This window comes from Xenopus tropicalis, chromosome 7, assembly GCF_000004195.4.
Source record: "Xenopus tropicalis strain Nigerian chromosome 7, UCB_Xtro_10.0, whole genome shotgun sequence".
Classification (NCBI taxonomy): Eukaryota; Metazoa; Chordata; class Amphibia; order Anura; family Pipidae; genus Xenopus; species Xenopus tropicalis.
This window is the reverse complement of record NC_030683.2, coordinates 7,939,546-7,955,803: the sequence shown is the minus strand read 5'-3', so window position 1 is coordinate 7,955,803 and position 16,258 is coordinate 7,939,546. Positions and strand designations below refer to the sequence as shown.

Sequence of the window (16,258 nt, the reverse complement as noted above, 5' to 3'; positions counted from 1 at the left end):
CGCCCTGTGGGTTACAGCGGGTAACGGCGCCCTGTGGGTTACAGCGGGTAACGGCGCCCTGTGGGTTACAGCGGGTAACGGCGCCCTGTGGGTTACAGCTCCTGGGCAAACTTAGTGCCTCTCATCCAATAACACCGAAAGGCCACTGAGTTCAAACCTTCGGAATAAACCAGCGGATGGAAAACAAACCTGTACTCCATGTTATAAGTCTCTGTGCTGCCGGACTCATCACTGGGTACATAATGAACTGATACTTGTCTTTTAGGACCCCCAGGGCAACCGGATAAGCCAGTGGCTGAATGTGGAGCTCAAGAAAGGGCTTACCCAGGAATTCTTTCAGCTCAGCCCTGAGCCCACCCTTGGGACATACTCACTGATTGTAGAAAGAGAGAAAGGTGCCCCTGTTACACACAGCTTCAGCGTGGAGGAATACGGTATGTAGGGCAATCCTTACTGTTATATGGGTAGATAATACAGGAAGTGGGGGGAGTGCTGCCCCATCACTTCCTGTTGGCAACTGATCCCTCCTATGCACTAATGGCCTCAGCCTGCAGCCTTGTGTCTCTCCTTGTATATCGTCACGAACCCCTCAGTGACCTCTAATGTCCTTATCATTTACAGTAGGGGGTACATTATCCCTTATAATACATGAGTGATACTCAGAGTTCCCTGTATAACTCAGCCTGCAGCCTTGTGCCTTTATATGGGCACAGAATCCCTCAGTGACTGCTAATATCCTTATAATTTACAGTAGGGGGTACATTATCCCTTATAATACATGAGTGATACTCAGAGTTCCCTGTATAACTCAGCCTGCAGCCTTGTGCCTTTATATGGGCGCCTGCTGTATCTATTGCTGCCCCCCCAGATCTGACTCCTGCCTGTATATGTTTCAGTGTTGCCAAAATATGAGGTGCAGGTGAAACTGCCAGCGACCCTAACAATACTGGGGCAAGAAGTGCCGGTGACTGTGTGCGGCAGGTAAGTGTTAGGCCCAAGCTTAGACTTAACACATATTTATATAGGGAAGATCTTCTAAAAGCCTTAAAGAGGTGGTTCACCTTAAATAAACTTTTAGTACGTTATAGAATGGCCAATTCTAGGCAACTTTTCAATTGGTCTTCATTATTTCTTTTTTATAGTTTTTGAATTATTTGCCTTCTTCTTCTAACTCTTTTCAGTTTCCAAATGGGGGTAACTGACCCCGGCAGCCAAAACCTATTCCTCTGTGAGGCTCCAGTTTTATTGTTATTGTTACTTTTTATAACTAGTGATGAGCAAAGGTTTTCGCTGCAGAAAAAAATGACACCGATTTGGACACTGATGACGGATTCGCTTATCACTATTTATAACATGTTTTTCTATTCCAGTCCTCTCCTATTCTTATATCAGTCTTTCATTCAAACAACACCCTGGTTGTTAAGGTAATATGGACCCTAGCAACCGGATTGCTGCTGAAACTCCAAACTGGAGAGCCGCTGAACAAAAAGTGACATAACTAAAAAAGTACAAATAATAAAAAATGAAGACCAATTGCAAATTGTCTCAGAATATTACTCTCTACATCATACTTCCCCTGCACCTATAGGGTACCAACACAGCACCCAGTGTATTGCCGTTCATGGGGAATGCTTGGTTCAGATATGTGTTAGAAGGTTATAGGAACTGCCACATCTTACCTGTTGCTAAGGGCCAATCCATCCCATAGATACCACCTCCTTCTACCAGCACTTTAATCCTGAAGCTTTGTGCTGCATTGCATTAACTTCTCATTAGTCATAGGACGGTTGTATCTACATCGACTCTCTCATCTCTCACCAGATACACGTACGGAAAGCCGGTGTTGGGAAGGATCAACGTCCGAGTGTGCAGAAAGTTCTCTGACCGTTACAATCTATGCCAAGGGGAAGAAGACGGGGTTTGTGAGGAGATTTCCCAACGTGTAGGTATCTCTAGTACATGGATGCTTTCCTAAGGGGGTGTCAATTCAGATTATAGGAACAATTAGGTTTTTACTTAACTCTGACCCCCATATGTAATAAAAGGTGTTGTGTTTGCCCAGGAGCAGTAACCTATAGCAACCAATAAGATGTTTGCTTCTAAACAGGAGACCACTATATTCTACCTGCTGTTTGGTTGCCATGGGTTACTGCTCCTGGGCAAACTTAGTGCCTTTTATTACATAACCCCCACAACTCTTCCACTTTTGCATTGAAGCCATCATATAAAGCTGTATAATAAAAGTCCTTTAAAAGTGAAACATGAAACCCAAATTCTTTTGTTTATTAAATCATCCATACCTGTTATAAATGTATATAAAAAACTGAGCTGTCAGTCATATGTTACCTGCCCCGCCTCTATGCCGCAGGCAGGAAATATATGATTGACAGCTCCGATTTGTAATTGCGACTACTTTAACTTTCCATTCAGCGCTTCCTATACATCCCCTAGATGGCAAATGCATAGGATTTGGGGGGATACAAAGCTTTGCCTTAATAACAGTGTTCCCAAAATGGCGCCGGCCTGCTGGCTGTGACTGTAACTCCAAGACTGAAGGGACAAAAATACAGAGTTTATATAGTGTAAGTAACGTTTATTTTGCTCAACTAACCTGATAGAAAAGGATCTGGGATTATTTCTTATGGCGACAGGTCCCCTTTAATGAAGAATTCCCCATTTAAACAACTTCTCATTTAAGGCCGATCTTAATGGCTGCATCTCGGATGTGGTGAACACCAAAGTCTTCCAGATGAGACGGGCAGGTTATGAGATGAAAATCATAGCTTCGGCCAAAATAACAGAGGACGGGACAGGTGAGAGATGTAGGATAGAGGAGCTCCCAGATAATTAGGGGTAAGGTGAAGCTCTAGGCCAGGGGTCCCCAACCTTTCTTACTCGGGAGCCACAGTCAAATGTAAAAAGACTTGGGGAGCAACAAAAGCACCATAAAATGTCATGGAGGAGCCAAATAAGGGCCGTGATTGGCTATTAGGGGCCTCTATGCACCCTATCAGCTTACAGGGGCTTTATTTGGTAGGAAATCTTGTTTTTATTCAACCAAAACTTGCCCCCAAGTCAGGAATTCAAACATAACTCCCTGGTTTGGGGGCACTGAGAGCAACATCCAAGGGGTTGAGGATTGACATGTTCCCCCCGAGCCACTGGTTGGGGATCACTGATCTAGGACATGTGGTGGAGATAATACTGGGACGGTGGGTACTAAGGATTCGGCCATGGGAATGGATCTCACTGGTTTTATTCAGAATAAGCAATGGATATGTTTTTCAGTGGATGTCTTAAAACAAGTCCATGGCCACTGGGGCAGTAAACAGAGCGGCTGTAGAGTTAGTTAAGAAACTAAGAAGATCTCTGTCCCTGGCAGGTGTGGAACTGACCGGTGAAGGTTCTTCTGAGATCAAGAGCACCTTGGCTACAGTATCTTTTCGGCATTTGGACTCCCACTATAAAAAAGGCATCCCTTTGTATGGACAGGTGGGTAGATCCCTTGGTTTAGAAGTTCCTTGATAAACAAAGAAGGGTAAAGACGGTCACGGCAGTAAACACCAGATGAGAATGAGATCCATCTGATTTATTGTACCATAAGCCCCGTGATATAACTTGTGACTTCCTACAGGTGTTCTTGGAGGATGCAGCTGGGAACCCAATGAGCAATGAGACCGTGGTGGTTTATGTTGGGAATGATGGAACCAATTTCACCTATACAACTGGGCAGGATGGAACAGCAGAGTTCTCCATTGATACCAGCTCTTTCCAACTGTCATCTGTCAGGATCAAGGTGATGCTCCAATGAGGGATTATGGTTCTTCTGTGGTTCTTCTCTATAAAACACAAGAAATTATCCTCTGCTCTGTCTATGTCCTAGGCCAGCTACAAGACTGGAGACTACTGCTCTGGGCACAGGTGGCTGACTGCATCGTATGAAGAGGATACACGCCATGTTAACCATTTCTACTCCCGGAGCAAAAGCTTTCTGAAAATCCAGCCTATCCACAGGACTTTGGAGTGTCAAATAGTAGAGAAAGTCAATGTGCATTACATTCTGACTCCTGAGGGTGTTGGCGAGGCAAGAAACGCAGTGTTTCACTACCTGGTGGGTTCTCATTCCCTCTGTAGTCCCTTGGTTTACCTACACTTGTTCCACCATTGTGAATTGCTTTGTTTCTTTCTATTGCATTTCTTGTATTCTAACCCAATCCATTGGGTGCATAGTCCATAATATTGTGGACTGATGTTTGTTCTTTTAGAAACAAATATACATTAATATACAATATTAGACCCACTAAATATTTTTTTAAAAGGACACCTATTTAGGGTCTAGTCTGAAGGTTGGGGATAATGTAAAATGAAGGTGTTCTCTATTCACAGGTAATGGCAAAGGGAGGTATAGTAGAAAATGGCAAACACACATTGGCACTTATCCCAAATCAAGGTAAGTAACTGGGCAACATTGATGGTCTTATTTGGGTTTGCAATGGGCTGTTCAGAAATATACAGAGTTTAAAGGAACACTGTCATGGGAAAACATTTTTGTTACAAAACCCATCAGTTAATAGAGCTTCCCCAGCAGAATTCTGCATTGTAATCTGTTTTTCCCATGGGGCTAGCCATATTCTTCATTTCCCAGGGTGCCACAGCCATGTGACCTGTGCTCTGATAAACTTCAGTTACACTTTACTGCTGCGCTGCAAGTTGGAGTGATACCCGCCCCCCTCACCCCCAGCAGCTGGTCAGAACAATGGGAAGGGAGCAAGATAGCAGCTCCCAGTAGGTATCAGAATAGCACTCAATAGTAAGAAATCCAAGTCCGGCTTGGGACTCCTCCAGTTACATGGGAGTAGGAGAAACAATAGGTTAGCTGAAAGCAGTTCTAATGTGTAGCACTGGCTCCTTCTGAAAGCTCAGACTCAGGCACAATGCACTGAGATGGCAGTGTCCCTTTAATAATATCTGGGGTGTTTCCTGACTGGGTTTACTCATTTTTTACAGAGGCACAAGGGAACTTCTTATTTGACCTCCCTGTTGGAACTAATGTCTCCCCTTCTGCCAAGATCTTGGTTTATCTGGTTCTGGAGAGCGGAGAGGTCATTGCAGACAGTATCACCCTCAAGGTGGTCCAATGCTTTGAAAACAAGGTGAGGCACATCACACATTTTGACACTCTGCTAGATTCTGTAGAGAAAACCCTGTGGGAAAATGTTTAGTTTTGATGCTACAGACCAGGATCAGTGCTGCTAAAACTCTCTCACATCTGCTCTCTGCCCAAACAGGACGTTGAAATGGTTACTGCTCGTGCCTTCCCTGTCCTGCTTCATTTGTATCTCATTGATCTGATTGGCTGAATGTTGCCAGCCAGTGGTACAAAAGATATTAAATATAAATTAAGCAGGAGAGGGAAGGCATGCCCAGAATTAATTCAGCGTGAGCTTCTGTCCTGGTCTGGGAAGTTCCCTACAGAGAGCAGATCAGTGAGAGTTTTAGCAGCGCTGATCCTGGTTTGTAGCCTCAAAACAAAACATATTAAATTATTAAGATGAGTGTTTTTTCAGACAAGGGCTGTTCAAATTTGGACTATTGTCCGAGGGTGAATATCCCGTTTAAGAATAGCAGTTAACTGGGACCTGTAAACTAGACTAGGAACAATATAGTCGTGTGTAAGCACCCTAAGCATTTCTTGTATTAAATTGAATCCATACACAATGGAAAAGAAGTGCAATAAAGTCAACAATATCTGGGATATTCTCTGCAAGGGGTTACACAATACACAATCCGGCAGTATTTTTCATGTTTTCAGCCAGAAATGAGCTCTTCCATACTGACCCCATACAATGTTTCTGTCCCCCTTTCTTTAAATCCAGGTGAAACTCTCATTTTCCCCCACTGAAGGTCTTCCAGGCTCTCAGGCCCATCTCCGGCTAGTTACAAATCCCACTTCCCTGTGTGCTGTACGGGCTGTAGATGAGAGTGTGCTGCTATTAAAACCAGAGGCTGAACTATCTGCAAGAACGGTAAGAATGATATTTACTTTAGTTCAGTGCCACTGCTGCTAATGTTGGCATCTACTGAGCTTTGAACTTGCCCTGCTCATACGATCAATTTTATTCCAGATATATGACCTGTTGCCATTAAAAGACCTTAGTGGATATGACCATGATGGAAAATTCCTTGAGGAGCTTCGGGACGACCCTTGTTTGCCATTGGAGCCAATGTATATAAATGGCATTTATTACACTCCATCAAATCCAGACTGGGACACAGACACCTACACAATCTTAAAAGTTTGTTCCTACCACTTATTATTATATACCTTCCCCTCCATAATGTATTCAATATTGATTTACATTCCAACACATAAGAGAGAGGGCTGTTTTTTTCTGGAGCTCCTAAGTGTAAATCTTTTACCCGTGTGTAATAAACTCTGAGGGCGTAGCCAGTCCATAATGTAATGCTATACCAAAAAGCAACATACTCAAAATACACTTCACTCTTATTGATAATTTAAACATTTTATTACCAATAATTTGATTATCAATAAACAGCTTAATCCAAGCGATATAATAGAAAGTTAATGTTGCTACTGTGCAACATGGCCGATACATAAACCAGTGTAGCCTTCCATATTTCATTCATATACATTTGTATCACACATGGTTGGTCAGAGAATTAGAACTTCTGATTTCTATTGAAATAGAACCTCTCAGTAACCAGGGACCTCTGCTCATTGATATAAATAGTATTTATTAGACCTCAAGGTAAAATATTTCCAGCACCTTCTGATAAACCTTAGAGAAGATGCTCCATTACAAACCCACACACACATTGAAAAGGACCATGGTAGGTTCTACTTTTTGGCTTCAGCCAACGTTGGGTCTGCTGTTTGTATTGTTTTGTCATTGTGTTCAGGGGCTTCTAGTTGTACATTTACAAGCCCAAGTGCAGTGTGCAAAGTGCAGTTTCAGGTGCAAATCAACATTGTACTCCTACAATGGAGCAGTTTTCCTATAATTCCAGCATAATTATGGTCACCATGGGAAATGTGCCTGATGCATCTGCAGGCCACCATGGAAACCCTGGAGCTACCACTACTTTTGGAGGTGGCAGTAGCTCCAAGGTTGACCAGTGTCAAGTGCCCTCAGTTCAGGCCAGGGGACAGGAAGGACCAGTCAGCGCCGAGCGCAGCTATTTGGAAGTGCAAGGAGTGGATTTTGACGTAAACACCTTTAATATTAGTTAAGACTAGGGCCAAATTAGGTTGCCCGCAGCTGCACTTGTGGTCATTAATGACCCCTTTTGTGTTTATTGCAGAACCCACTTTGCCAAAGGCCTTAGCAATAAGTTTGGCCCTACAACTGAGAAACAATGATGTATAGTATATTGTTTTTTGTGCAGAGTTTGGGTCTTAAGGTTTTCACAAACACCAATATTAGAACCCCCGTTGTTTGTGAACGAAGATGGAAGATGGAAAATGAACTTGCATATGACTCTGAGGGTATGTGTAACTTATATTTTTTTGTTTCTTAGACTTGTATTATCTGTATAAGATCAAGCTGTTATGAATGTTATAGATTCCGGACTGAAGTCTGTAAAAAGTATCCTTGTTTCTTTATTACTTAAGGGGATGGAAGGGTTAAACTATGAGGTTAGACTGTCGAGGTTGGGGTTGCTTTCTCTGGAAAAGAGGCGCTTGCGAGGGGACATAATTACTCTGTACAAGTACATTAGAGGGGATTATAGGCAGATGGGGGGGTTCTATTTTCCCATAAAAAGGATCAGCGCACCAGAGGCACCCCCTTTAGATTAGAGGAACGGAGCTTCCATTTGAAGCAACATAGGGGGTTCCTCACGGTGAGGGCAGTGAGGGGGTTGGGGAATGCCCTGCCGGGGGATGTTGGGTAGGGGGTTCCTCGCGGTGAGGGCAGTGAGGGGGTTGGGTAGGGGGTTCCTCACGGTGAGGGCAGTGAGGGGGTTGGGGAATGCCCTGCCGGGGGATTTTGGATAGGGGGTTCCTCACGGTGAGGGCAGTGAGGTTGGGGAATGCCCTGCCGGGGGATGTTGGGTAGGGGGTTCCTCACGGTGAGGGCAGTGAGGGGGTTGGGGAATGCCCTGCCGGGGGATGTTGGGTAGGGGGTTCCCCACAGTGAGGGCAGTGAGGTTGGGGAATGCCCTGCCGGGGGATGTTGGGTAGGGGGTTCCTCACAGTGAGGGCAGTGAGGGGGTTGGGGAATGCCCTGCCGGGGGATGTTGGGTAGGGGGTTCCTCACGGTGAGGGCAGTGAGGGGGTTGGGGAATGCCCTGCCGGGGGATGTTGGGTAGGGGGTTCCCCACAGTGAGGGCAGTGAGGTTGGGGAATGCCCTGCCGGGGGATGTTGGGTAGGGGGTTCCTCACGGTGAGGGCAGTGAGGTTGGGGAATGCCCTGCTGGGGGATGTTGGGTAGGGGGTTCCTCACGGCGAGGGCAGTGAGTTTGGGCAGTACATCACTTGACCTTACTTTATTCCTGAGAGAGAAATTGCATTTTTATTTTATCGCCAGCCCTAATATAAACCTCTTTTATTTTGGGTTTACAGAGGAATTAGCCATGGCTCCAATGGCAATGCGGTATATGGAAGTCATCGAAACTGTGCGAAAATATTTCCCAGAGACTTGGCTTTGGGACTTAGTTGAAACAGAGTAAGTCTTTGCTTTACCATATGTGTATTTCCCTGGGAACTACTGCCTCAGTACCTTGGCTTGCAATCACATCCCAAAATATTCTTTCTTTAAGCTGTAAATCATGCATGTGGGTGGAGATAATGTAATAACCCAATAATGTATTCAATGAGAACCAAGCTTCTGTCACTTTTGTGTCACCTTACAGCTTCTCCAGGCACCAGTACATGTATCAATTGTTGAACAAGGGCAATAGCCTGTGTAGGTTAGTTGTAAGGCATTAATCCTAGACGTATGGATTCTCCCCTCATATTGCCCTCTTTAGCATTTCTCCTCCACCATGCAATACCCTTGAGTGTCTCTTGTTCTCAAATAAGAACTTGACTAGGTTTGCTTCTCACAAGAAGCTAGACTGACCATAACAGGGTTAGCGCACAAATATGCAGTCAGATTGGAAATATTGGACCAGATTCAGTGAGAATAAGTTATTTCATGGTTTATCCCATGAACGAGATTCAATGAGAGAGAAAAAAACAAAATGTTTTTGTTTTCTGAACTGAATTGGACCTCAAACTGAATCTCATCCATGGGTTTTGATAAAACCTTGTTGCCCATAGCAACCAATCATCAGTCAGAACAATATCCCATTGTTTGCTATATGTCTCCATGCCCCTGCGTTCCATTGTAAGAGGCAAGGACTTTGACCTAATAATAATATGACCAGGACAGAGGTGACCCACATACACATCAGCGAAGAAACCCATTCATTTATTTTGTTGTAGATGCTCAGAAGATACTGGGAAAGCCAGTCCTATAATATAAATCCTGTGGGGACTCTAATAGTCATACTCCAATCTTACTTTTAGTGCTGATGGGAAAGCTGATCTGGCAGTGACTGTCCCAGACACCATAACGACTTGGAAAGCCGGAATGTTCTGTACCTCACAGGGTGCCGGGTTTGGTCTTTCTGAAACTATATCCCTGGTAGCTTTCCAGCCCTTCTTCCTTGAACTTACCCTGCCGTATTCTGCTATCCGTGGAGAGAAGTTTATCTTAAAGGCTACAGTGTTTAATTACCTCTCACAGACCATAAGGGTAACTAAGACTATAAAACTAAATAATCTTAATATTGTCTCTATGCTCCTCTTTTCACCATCCATTGTCTATTTTCAGGTGGCCATTTCATTAGAAGATTCAGACCAATTTTTGGCTAAACCCTCAAACCTACAGGAAGATGGTTACTGTGTCAAAGGAAATGGTCGAGTCACTCTGTCTTGGGATGTGACCCTTAAGTCTTTAGGTAAACTGGGTGTGGGTGTTTTTATTTTTACCTTTGGCCATCTCTGTTTTCTATATAAAGATAGTGTTGGTTGAGCCCAACCTAGGGCCCTGTTCTGATGATTTCAAACTCTAGGACTTATCAGACTAGAAGTTAAACATTTTCTATTTGACTACAGGAGATTCACAATCATTTTATCTGTCCTTGATGGGCATTTTAACTTATTCTAAATGAATGATATAGGTACAAGGAAGATGAAGAGAGTAGGTTTGCAGGTCCTTGCCACAAGATCAGCCTTTATATCTTGTCCTTTCAGGGGAAGTGAACTTTACAATGAGTGCCGAGACCCTGACAGGGGAAGGCCTGTGCGAGAATGAGATTGTTGACCCAATACAGGGTAGAAAGGATACAATCACCAAACATATCCTGGTGGAGGTATGTGCACCGTATGAATGCACTGTCTATGTAAAAAGCACAGTTAATAAACAAAGAGCTCTACTTTAATGTCACTCTCTTCTTCATCATAGCCGGAGGGAGTGGAAAAAGAGGAGACACAGAATGCCATGATCTGTGGAAAAGGTAAGTTCACCTTCTGCTGTCTAATGCTGAACTTATAGTTACTGCTCCACTTAATAACGAGTGCCTTTGGGTTAGTGACCCATAACCATGTCTAGCCCACATACATATGAATGGTCAAGTGGCACGGATCCAATCAAAATCACAAAGGAAACACAGCCATTTCCACTTTCAGGTTATGTAGACTCCACCCACACGTACAGATGTGGTCACAGCCTTACGTCACAGTCACTTGATGCCCATCTATATGGTTATATCTCTTCATGGCAAACTGATGACCCCATTATACTGGAAGTTTAACAGTTACATGGAAAGATCTATCCTACGGGTTCAAATATTTGATCTTCATGTTGCCATCTTTAATCACACACATCTTGAGTTGACTTTGATCTAAAAATTCTTGCCCTGCAGTGAGCAGAACAATTTACACCAATGGGCATCATTTATCATTAGTACATGCTGTGAATGGAAGCCTAGGGGAATCCCACGTCACTCCAGAACAATTTTCTGCCCCATTTTACACGTGAGAAAACTGAAAATAGAAATTCTAAATGTAAGAGAGTGGGAAACATGAGATTTATTTTGTGATTTAAGGTGGCCACACACGTGGCGATCTGCGATCTTTCGTGCGGCCATCGGTTGCACGAAAGATCGTCAGACCCTCCATTAACCTTCAGGGCTGAAACGGCAGATAAGGAGGTAGAAACAATAGGATTTCTACCCCCTTCTGCAGATTCAGCCATGACGGCAGATTTTACTCAGGCGCCCGATCAAAATCTTTTGACCTGGCGATCGGCGAGTCGACCGATATCAGCAACCTCCTGCGATACCGGTCGACTAGCCAACTTGCCATACACACACCGAATATCGTACAAGACAAGGTTTCGTACGATATTATCAGTGCGTGTATGGCCAGCTTTACACACACTGACTACTCATTGTAGTTACCATGATAACAGGCCAATATGGTACATTTAATCATTTACAATTGCAGCTCCTTATCTCTTAATGCTTAATACAGGTTCTGAAATAACTGAGGATATTCACCTCAAACTCCCGGAGAGGGTAGTAGAAGGATCAGCACGGGCGTATTTCTCTGCCGTCGGTGAGTTATACCTCTATAAGCCTCAGTTCTCTGTAACTGTCTGCATTATTCGCTTTACTAAGCTACTAATCTGGCTACACTGGTTGAAAGGGTTTTTATAAAATATGTCCATAACTCAGGAATACTGCCTCATTTTATGAAATACAGCAATACTGATATTTAAATGGCAAAGTGAAAGCACAGCATTGAGCCAAGGACCTCTTTGTACCTCTCTTACAGGTGATATTCTAGGCACAGCCATACAGAACTTGGGGAACCTCGTTCAGATGCCGTATGGTTGTGGAGAGCAGAATATGGTTCTCTTCACCCCAATTATCTACATCTCGGAATATCTGAACAAAACGAATCAGCTGACTCCAGAAATGAAGTCAAAAACCCTCAGCTACATGAGCACTGGTAAGAGAGATCTCAGCTGCACTCTAATGTGTAGTTTTGCTAAGTGTCTCATCTCTTCCTCTCTCTATTTCGATCTTCCATTCGATCTATATAGAGTCACCCTCTGTCTGTTTCCCCTTAACATTTTACTCCTCTTTGACCTTCTGCAACATTTTGATGACCAATGGTTTGCTGTGGTTAAAGGAGAAGGAAAGGCTAAGTCACTTGGGGGTGCCAAAATGTTAGGCACCCCCAAGTGACTTAGAGCGCCTACCTTGTACCCCGGGCTGGTGCCCCTGTACGGAGGGAACAGCACCAGCCCGGGGCACCTGTAGACACCGCTTCCTCCTTCCTTTGCGCGCTGCCGGCGAAATCCGCCGGCCGGCGCATGCGCAGTAGAGTGAAAAGCCGACTTTAATGTTTAAGTTCGGCTTTTCACTCTACTGCGCATGCGCGCGCAAGCGAGGAGGAAGGAGGAAGCGCCGGCAGCTACCCCGGGCTGGTACTGTTCCCTCCGTACAGGGGCACCAGCCCGGGGTACAAGGTAGGCGTTCTAAGTCACTTGGGGGTGCCTAACATTTTGGCACCCCCAAGTGATTTAGCCTTTCCTTCTCCTTTAAGGTATCGTCTAGGGCAGGGGTCCCCAACCTTTTTTATCTGTGAGCCACATTGAAATGTAAAAAGACTTGGGAAGCAACACAAGCATGAAACATGTTTCTGCGGGTACCAAATAAGAACCGTTAATGGCTATTTGGTAGCCCCTAGGTGGCTGGCAGCCTACAGAAGTATCTGTTTGTTAGTTAGATTTTATGCAACCAAAACTTGCCTCCAAGCCAAGAATTCAAAAATAAGAACCACCTTAAGGGCCACTGGGGTTGGAGAGCAACATGTTGCTCCTGAGCCACTGGTTGGAGATTACTGGTCTAGGGTCTTCATGACCTCTAGCAGACCCAAACAAATGTTCAGGTTCTGGTGAAGTTTATGGATAATGCCAGGTCAAGTTATGAGAAGCTTTTCTTTATTATTCAAATACAGTGTATGAAGATGACATATTCTGTTAAACATTAATCTTCTCTTCGAATTCTGACACTATTTCTAAACTAAAGGTTCTGTTGACTACTCAGCTGTTCTCTAATTTTCTCTGTTCTTTTCAGGCTACCAGAAGCAGCTTTCATACAAACACTATGATGGTTCCTACAGTGCATTTGGACAACAGTATGGAGAGGGAAATACCTGGTACGAACCCAATAATGACATTATATACTGTACTGTGCTAAAACCTAAAGTGGCAAATTTATGAAACCTATTCCTTGACTGTACATAATTGTATTACTTCAGGCTGACTGCTTTCACAATGAAGTCCTTTGCCCGAGCACGAGCTCACATTTATATTGAGGAGAAGCTGATCTCAGATGCTCTTACTTGGCTGTCAAACCATCAAAAGGAAAATGGCTGTTTCCATAGTGTCGGCAAACTCTTCAATAACGCTATGAAGGTGAGGGGAAGGAACGAAGGGGACAAATATAAGAGATCTTTAAGGTGCATGGTAGAGAAAGTAGAGAACTTTTCTAGGAAGCCACCATAAAACTGACCATAGATGAATCAATATAACTTGATCATTCAGACCAAGTTGGCAGCTTACTAGTCTTGGGTCATCTGTACAGAAATCAGCCAGGTATCTATTGGGCAGGTTAAAAAATACCACTAAGTGAGGACTGCATCCTTCTGTTCCATGTGCACTTAATGGTAGGGAACTGGTTCTATCATGCGTATCACATGGCATATGGTTCTGACAACCTACAGAATTACAAAGTTACATTGGGTTGAAAAAAAAACCAAAATCCATCAAGTTCAACCCCTTCAGATGAACCCCAGTGCACATATAAATACGCACCTATACAGACCTATATATACACTCACATACAAACCATATATAGGCAGGGCTTTCCATAACTTCACTGCCCTCTCCATGAAGAACCCCCTACTCTGCTGCAAGCAAAATCTCAGTTACTCATGTCTAAAGGGATGGGGTGGCAGGCTCTGGTGCATTGATCTTTTCTATGGAAAAAAGATCCCCTGATATCTGTCTATAATCCCCTCTAATTTACTTGTACAGAGTAATCATGTCCTCTCACAAGCGCCTTTTCTGCAGGAAAACATAACCCCAACCGTGTCTAACCTCATAGTTTCAATCCTCCATCCCAGTTTATTTGCAACTCTCTGCACTCTCTCCAGCTCATAAATATCCTTCTTTAGGACTGGGACCCAAAACTGCCCCCATACTCAAGGTGAGGCCTTACCAGGGACTTATAAAATGGTAAAATGATGTTTGTATCCCTTGAGTTAATGTCATTAAGTACTTTATTTGTTTAGTAGCCACAGAATGACACTGCCTAGAGCTTGTTATCCACAAAACTCCCCACATCCTTTTCATGGTTATATACTATGGGCCATGCACCTGTTCTTTAATCTGCCAATAGGTTTATGCAAGACAAGTGCCGCAGAAGGAACAATGTAACTTACTACGTGCAATCTGACCAACGGTTGGTCTGTAAGTAGGCAATTCCCCTGGATTGGTAGGCTCAATTTTCCTGCAACACAATGGATACATACTCAGTACTCCTTTTGTATGCATTGTGTGGAAAAATGGGTTTAAAAGAGAATAAAGATCTCAATATTATTCAAACTGGGTCTATTAAAAAGGAACCTTCATTAGCTGGATCCTCAGTTGTGTAGACCTGAAAAATAACAGTTCAGAATCTCAGATCAAGTTGGAGAGCGCCCATGCTGGCTGCTGCTCTCCTAAGCTCCAACCTTGTCTCAGAATCTGGCACATTTGTGCATAGACAGAACCCATAATTCAATGGAATCCTATTCATGACACCTCTGGCAACAACTGGGACCGATCAGAATACACGGATCATTTCTGATTGCCAAGATATCAAAAGGATTGATATGGACTGATATTTTCTTTGAAGTCTCCCATTACTGCAACATCCCAGCCTGCTGGAAACTGACTCCAGACAGTGAAACCCTCAACATTCAGCTGCCACTCAACCCTGGCCAAACCTCCGCCTAAATCCTTCATGGAACAGCGGCCTGCTAAGTATATCCTGTACATTTTGTTGCCATGGTAACAAATGCGTTCTGAGCGTCCTGGTTGCTAGGAAGTTTGTGTTCTGCGAATAGCCGACCCAGTGAATGAGATAGAGTTTGTTCGCCAATCATGGCTGGAAAGAAAAGAGAATCTACATTGCAGATTGCACTCAGCAATCAAGAACAATGGGAGGAGGCCCTATCAACCAAAGGACTTCTTGTGGTGGATGTTTATCAAGCCTGGTGTGGCCCGTGCAAACCAACAGTCAGCTTATTTAGAAAAATAAAAAATGAACTGGGGGATGACCTTCTTCACTTTGCTGTGGCAAAATCGGATACCATTGATTCACTTATGAAGTACAGAGGAAAATGTGAGCCCACCTTCCTTTTGCTGGCGGGAGGGGAGCTGGTGGCAGTGGTAAGAGGAGCCAATGGGCATTTACTGCAGAAGACAATAATCGAGCAACTGGCAGCAGAAAAGAAAGTTTTGAGCCAAGGCTCAGAGCGTCATGTGATAAAAGATGAGGCTATTCTAGAGGATGAAGATGAAATTGTCCCTGTCCAAGCACAGACTGAGGATGAAGAACTTGTCCCGGCAGGCAAATCTTACACCGTGGCCATTATTAAACCAGATGCAGTTGCACATGGCAAAACAGATGAAATTATAATGAAGATACAAGAATCAGGGTTTGATATTTTGGCCAACGAAGAACGTACAATGACAGAATCGGAAGCAAGAGAGTTTTACCAGCACAGAGAAGGAGAGGAAAAATTCCAGGAGCTTATCCAATTCATGTCTAGTGGTCCATGTCATGTTTTAATTATATCTAAGTCCGATGAAGATGAGGATGTGATTCCAGCTTGGAGAGAATTTATAGGGCCAACAGATGTCGAAATAGCCAAAAAAGAAAAACCAGAAAGTCTGCGAGCTCAGTATGGCACAGAAGTTTTGTATAATGCTGTACATGGGAGCAATGACCGGGAACAAGCTAGCCGTGAGCTGGCCTTTTTCTTCCCAAATTTCAAGATTTCCAATGAATCACCAAAGGACTTGACTTCAGTGAGACCAGAAAGAACATTAGCTCTGATCAGACCAGACATCTTGAAGGACAAGAAAGATGAGATTTTGCAGAGTATTCAAATCCCTACATGGCCTGGGCC

General features: G+C 43.8%; 1 protein-coding gene across 1 annotated transcript in view; it reads left to right on the top strand.

The window, feature by feature from the left end:
- a2m (alpha-2-macroglobulin) overlaps positions 1-16,258 on the top strand; it is a 30,796-nt gene that overhangs the window by 8,089 nt on the left and 6,449 nt on the right. The window contains exons 6-26 of the mRNA XM_031905381.1: positions 266-434; positions 897-981; positions 1,822-1,942; positions 2,699-2,813; positions 3,383-3,492; positions 3,635-3,796; positions 3,884-4,111; positions 4,387-4,450; positions 5,008-5,153; positions 5,877-6,026; positions 6,126-6,296; positions 7,408-7,507; positions 8,585-8,687; positions 9,533-9,761; positions 9,840-9,966; positions 10,262-10,380; positions 10,473-10,524; positions 11,543-11,626; positions 11,846-12,022; positions 13,156-13,237; positions 13,340-13,496. Of these exons, the coding sequence (XP_031761241.1) occupies positions 266-434; positions 897-981; positions 1,822-1,942; positions 2,699-2,813; positions 3,383-3,492; positions 3,635-3,796; positions 3,884-4,111; positions 4,387-4,450; positions 5,008-5,153; positions 5,877-6,026; positions 6,126-6,296; positions 7,408-7,507; positions 8,585-8,687; positions 9,533-9,761; positions 9,840-9,966; positions 10,262-10,380; positions 10,473-10,524; positions 11,543-11,626; positions 11,846-12,022; positions 13,156-13,237; positions 13,340-13,496 (2,751 nt within the window). The remainder of the gene's footprint in view (positions 1-265; positions 435-896; positions 982-1,821; positions 1,943-2,698; positions 2,814-3,382; positions 3,493-3,634; positions 3,797-3,883; positions 4,112-4,386; positions 4,451-5,007; positions 5,154-5,876; positions 6,027-6,125; positions 6,297-7,407; positions 7,508-8,584; positions 8,688-9,532; positions 9,762-9,839; positions 9,967-10,261; positions 10,381-10,472; positions 10,525-11,542; positions 11,627-11,845; positions 12,023-13,155; positions 13,238-13,339; positions 13,497-16,258) is intronic.